The sequence below is a fragment of the Apis dorsata genome, unplaced genomic scaffold, assembly GCF_000469605.1.
Source record: "Apis dorsata unplaced genomic scaffold, Apis dorsata 1.3 scaffold_295, whole genome shotgun sequence".
NCBI lineage: Eukaryota > Metazoa > Arthropoda > Insecta > Hymenoptera > Apidae > Apis > Apis dorsata.
The window spans coordinates 2,208,848-2,215,008 of record NW_006263570.1 but is presented as its reverse complement, the minus strand read 5'-3'; the positions used below and the strand labels follow the sequence as shown (position 1 = coordinate 2,215,008).

General features: G+C 27.6%; 1 protein-coding gene across 9 annotated transcripts in view; it reads left to right on the top strand.

Annotated features, from left to right (window-relative positions):
* The window catches only part of LOC102676146 (phosphofurin acidic cluster sorting protein 2), a 73,036-nt gene that overhangs the window by 52,866 nt on the left and 14,009 nt on the right, over positions 1-6,161 (top strand). For 8 of the 9 annotated variants that reach the window (XM_031511233.1, XM_006617276.2, XM_006617280.2 and 5 more), the window contains 2 exons: positions 4,323-4,626; positions 6,098-6,161. In XM_031511233.1, coding sequence (XP_031367093.1) covers positions 4,323-4,626; positions 6,098-6,161 — 368 coding nt within the window. Of the gene's footprint in view, positions 1-799; positions 970-4,322; positions 4,627-6,097 lie in introns of those variants that run through there. The other variant, XM_031511234.1, reaches the window with a different exon arrangement.

Here is a 6,161-nt window from a genome sequence, read left to right as displayed (position 1 = left end):
AGAAAAAAAAAAAAAGGAAAAGAAAAGAAAAAAAGAAGAAATGGTTCGCAATATCTCTGTCCAGCTCACCGACAATCATGCTCGTATAGTGGTCGTGCTAGGCGAAGACGTAAAGAGAAACTGAAACACCACCTGTAGTTATAAACCGTGGATCTATAGTTAGCGGTTTCGCCCCCGAACCGTGGAGGGAAGCTTTCCATAAATAAAAATAACTACCTTCCTCCCTCGCTTGTAGCAAAGGGGTTCCTCGAGAATTACGTTCCCGTTTCCTATGGTTTTCGTCGTTTGCACAGTCAGCTGCGGCTAATCGAGTCGACTAAGGTTGTTGCGTCCGATTTGAAATATCGTATGGAAGATTTAATCGTGTTTTCGATTATTTTCGTACATATTTTCGGGGAATATCGAGGCATTGAGAAGTGATTTTATTTTGAATCGTGTGAGATTATTATTCAATGGATTGAAATTGTGAGAAGAAATAAATGTTTCTTGTGTTGAGTGAATAGAAAATGAAGATGAAATTCGATTTGGATTAAATTATATATATGAATCGAAATAAATTATTATAATACATACGCAAGATAAAAAGTAATGCAATTTTGATTTTGAAACAAATTTTTTTTTGTATTTTTTATTTTAATATAGAAAGTGGCTTACTTTATTAAAGTTTATACTTCAATCTATTTTTTCAGATGGTTTTTTTAAAAAAATAATTGTGTTATCGTACGTTTTTATAAGTGATGAATTTTTTTTTATTTTGATAAATATTCAGATTATTTTTCATCATTTTTAACCGCAATTATTCGATATAATCCATATTGTGAAAACATAAGAGAAAAATAAAATTTTACTTAGTATAACAAGAGGAGTGAATAGATGTTTTGAAGTGCTATTGATTTGTAGAATTATGGAAGAAACGAAGAGATCAAGCGTTTGCATAATACGAGGAAAAATAGCAAAGAATTGCAAATGGTAAGCCAAGAAATGGAATATCGATTGAACACTGGTAGTTTTTAGCTATAGCTGTAACTATTACGTTCGAGTAAATGATACTATTTTAGACTTTTCCATTTTATGTATGCAAACATTATCTAAGTAATTCGTGAAACTACTAATCGTTGTTTTATATCACGAATATTTCTTTTTACTGCGTTTTATAAATTGCTTGCATATAAAAAAAAAATCTATCTGTATTTTTAATGAAAAAATGTTATATTTGGAATTATTATCAAATTCTTAAAAAAGATTTTATAAATATTATATTTCATAGATTAGATACAAATAACTCATTTAAATTTTATAAATTTCGCAATATTATTTATAAATATTAATAAATATCAAATATTTTTGTGTTAAAATTTTATTAAAATTTCTTTATTAAATTTATTAAAATGTAAGATACATTATATCAAATATATGTCCAATTGTTCTTAGAAGAAATCTTATTATTTTATTCAGAAAATAATTTTTAAAAAAGAAAAATCCTTATACGTATAATTTCTCATTTAAATCATATTACATATCTATTAATAGTCACTTTCAATTTAATTTAACTGAAACGAATTGATAGACAGCACAATCTAACGCGTCTTTCATCAAGAATATTACATCCAAGGACTCGCAACTTCTCGTTTGTCCTAATCGAAACGTTGCTCTCGTTAACGCGAACGTTTTTGCTTTAACCTGATTCTTGGCAGTAAAAGCGATTAAAACGCGGTTCTCTGGCGTGCTCGTGTCAAAGGGTAACGACTAACGTGTCTTTGATGACGAAGATACCGCAAGGATACGGTGTACGCTCGTGTGTATGTACATTGGATCTATATTTCATAGTATACGGCAACACGCGGTGACGTCTTTAAACGGACATGATTATTATCGTTGTCTACGTACAGTCTGATCGATACCATTGTGCGCCACCATTTTTGCTTTGAGTTTCGATTCGACCTTGTTTCAGAAACGGAACGTCCTTGTTTCTGAAAAGCAGAAGCGACTCGCGAAATTTTGGACGGACCTTTGTTCCATCACCAAATTGTGTGGTTTGGAATCGTCGATAAATTTTCGACAATCGATCAATTGAGGAACAATTTTGAACAATTGTGGAAATAAAATGGATGAAAGTCGAGAATGAAAATAAAATGCGAATAAATATTTTTATTGTTAGAGTGTTTTATTTTGGCAGTGAATTAAACTTCATTTTAAATGTATGGAAATGGGATACGTTTATTGATATTGAATATTTATTTTAAGAAAATTTCAATGTAATTGATAGAGATAAGTTAAAATTTAATTTTTTTTCAGATTCGAAAAATTTGAATTCAAAATATTATGTGGTTTCGAAAGAATGGTCTTGAAAGAATGTTTATTTTTTCATTTTCTTTCTTTGAAGATCTTAATTTGTCTCTGAAAAGGTTAAACGAGAAATCAAAGGTTAGAAGAGTCAGTTAATTCTTGTTATGTGAACTCCAGTGTTATGTGTTACTCTTTGTTCCCTGGCGGATTCAGATAAATGGAGTTGCGCAGTATACGAGGTGTTTCACATAACTGGGTCAAGCTATTTCTTTAAAACGATAGGAGATTGACAAAAATTTCATTTGGCAAAATTAAATTCTAGACAATAAGAAGATACATTGAATGATATAAAATATTTGTAATTTTATTTGAGAAAATAACTTTTATTTAAAACTCAAAAATTCAATATAAATATTCTTGCAAATCAAAATAAATTAAAATTAAAATTGATTTTATTTAAGATATTAACCCTGATTGGTTATAGTATGATATATATTTTACAAATACAAAATATAGTATAAGTAAATTGTAGATAATATAATTCTGTATTAACAGTATTTCAGTAAAAAATTAAATTAGAAAATGTAGAAACTTTAATATTTTTTAATCAAAAAATTACAATTGTCTGCAACTTTTTAATTTTATAATATTTTTCCAAGTCAAATAAAAACTTCAATTCATATATGTACTACTGCGATAATAATGTCTCACTAAAATCTTACACTTCAATTATTTCCTGTGTTCCCGCGGTCGCAAAGAGGAACAAGTTCAGTGAAACTTTCATTTCACAAAGAACCTCTTTTCCTACATTTTCTGTTCAAATCTCACAATTTGCATCAATCATTCTAAATATTCTGCACGACCTCGATTACCAATGGCAATAAAACGTCCACTTGTAACACTTCAAAACGAGCACCGTCAATCGCCATAAATCTCGTCAAATAGCGTCAAACCTTGTCCAATACGATATTCCAATAAAGTATTGCTGATTTGGCTCATTGTCGTTATGATGAATGTCTTTGTTAGTCGATAAATTCTGATGATTCATTCCATCTCTTTGTTTATTGTATCGCTGAATGATTAGTCACTACAACTGCAAGTTTGAATTATTTCATTTTGGAATATTTAATATTATTTTGTACCCTTATTTCTTATTATAATGATGAAGATTTTTTATGATTTTTATTACACAAGATGAATATAAATTAGAATTAAAAATAGAATAGAATTTAGAATATTCAAAAAGTAATTCTGTTTTTCAAAGAATTCGTGTTATGTTCGCTATTAATGATATTTAATAAAATATTGTATTATATATTAATAATATAAAACTATATTTGTATAGATACAATATATATTAGTATTCATGTCAAATGATAGCAATTTATAAATTTATATAGCATGTGCAATCAAATTTGAATAAAAACATGATGTTAAAAATAATAAAAAGTAAATAAAATAATAAAAATCGAAAAATATGCATGAAATTACTGATATTAAATAAATAATTAATGAGAATGATTTAGATGAAGAAAAAAGTTATATTTATATTTCTAAGATTTTTAACTTTATTTAATATTCATTAAATAATTATCTACTCTAAAAGTATTAATAATAAAAAATTAATTATTAAGATAATAAAAGTAATGATTTATCGTATATTTCTAATAAGTTCCATCATTTATGGCTTGCAATAATTAATTGCCACAGATAAAGATATATTAAACTTTGATATTTCTTATGCAGAAAAGATAAAAATACATAAAATTCAATAGAACTTCTAATTTTCTTGTAATTTTCATTAATCTTTCAACTCAAGACATTCATCATTGATTAAATTTTCCTTATCTATTCTATAAATAATTTTCACATGAGAAATCTGTTTCTGTATTGTAAAACTACATATTGCACTTTTGTCTTGAAAATTATACAATTAATATGTTTAACAAACAGTTTCAAAGAAGCACACATACCGATAACGTATGTATTATTTAAACCTAAGATAAAAATAAAAAAATCTTTGAAATTTTCTTCAGGCTGTGCTCCTTGACCTTGACTCGTCTGGTGATTTTACGGCCATTAGGCTCTGATTTAACCTCGATCAGCATCGCGGTGAAGATGCAGAGCTCGAAGAGAACTCTACGTTCAAACGAGATGGCCATCCCCAGTGGTGGCATGCTGGACACTGAACTCGAACTCCAATTCGCTCTTCAGTATCCACATTTTCTCAAGAGGGACGGCAACAAACTGCTGATACAGCTTCAGAGGAGAAAACGTTATAAAAATCGCACGATGCTCGGATACAAGACTCTAGCTGAGGGAGTGATCAACATGGCTCAAGTAAGTGGATCGATTTTACTACCATACTGTTCGATATAGGGATGCACTTCCTCTTGGCAAATGAGGATTAAAATCAGATTATGTAGCGTTAACGCTCAATTTGGTCGTTGGTCTTGACATTTAGTTTAGTCGTTAGTTTCACAGCGGTGAGTCCTGTTGGATTTTGCTTGTTTAGTGAGAGGATGGATGAGGTGATAACGGAGAGAAAAAAGAAACTCGTGAAACTTGTCTTTCAATTTAATAGAATTCAAGAATCTTTCATTTAAAATTTGAAAATAAATGTAAAAGTTTATATTTGAATTATACATTATTTAATAGAATTACATTATTTAATGATAGTAAAAAAAAACTGTTATTATATGACTTTTTTATATTTTTTACTTTCTTTTATGCATTATATTTTTATGATTGTGCAATAAAAACTTTCAATTAAATTCAAGGAATTGTATACTGTACATAATATAATAATTTTTTGTGTTAATGGAATATAATGTAGTATAAAGTTCATGCTGATATTAGTTTTCCAATTTTTATAATAAAATTAAATAAGTTGTATGTTTTATTCTGAGAAAATAAATATTCTTTATCCAAATATAATCAATTCAATGAATTTGTTAAAAAAAATACTGTGAATAATATAATTTGGAATAAATTATATTCGAAATATGCGGAAAATAAAAATTGTTGAATAAGAATAAATATGTTAAATTTTGTTAGTTCATTTTAAAAAATTAAATTATAACAATTAATCAAAATTGATGACAGAATAATATAATTTGTGATTGAATGATTGATTTATTGCTTCCAATTCATTACTACAAGGCGTTTAATTTGAGATGTACATATATAGCATTACATTATTATTATACCTGCGTTTGAATCTCCAGAGATTGGATTGCAAATGCAATGCATTAGATTAAATCAGGATATCTTGTGACATACAGGAACTATATACGAATGAATATTTTGAGTAAAAGAAGAGTTGCATCTAATTTAATATTCTTGTTTAATATGTTACATTATTAAAATTTATAAAAATGTATTAAAAATCTTATTTTATACATATATATTTATTCTTATTCAATATTTATATTATACAATTTAATTATTTATTATTTATTTATCTACGTATATATATTTTTAATAATATATTTTAAAAAATTAATAATAAGAACAAAAAAAATAAATAACCAGAAGAGTTTTTTAATTTAATGACTTAACACTATCATAAATACAGATTTATCTTTCAAGTTTAAGGAGATCAATCGTTCAATCTTCATTTCTCCATTTCTCTCTTCATTTCTCTCTCATCCCTATTTCCTTCTCACCTAATCATCACGAACGGGGTTCGTTTACCTTAATCAAACCCATTCGACACCGTACCACTTTGCAAAAAAAAAAAAAAAAAGAAAAGAAAAGAAAAGAAACGAATCGTTTCTCATCGTTCTGTTGCACCTGCGTGTATTTACAGGTTCTCCAGAAGCAGATGGACCTGGAGTTGGAGTTGGTGTCGGACAAGGCTGAGAAATATGGCG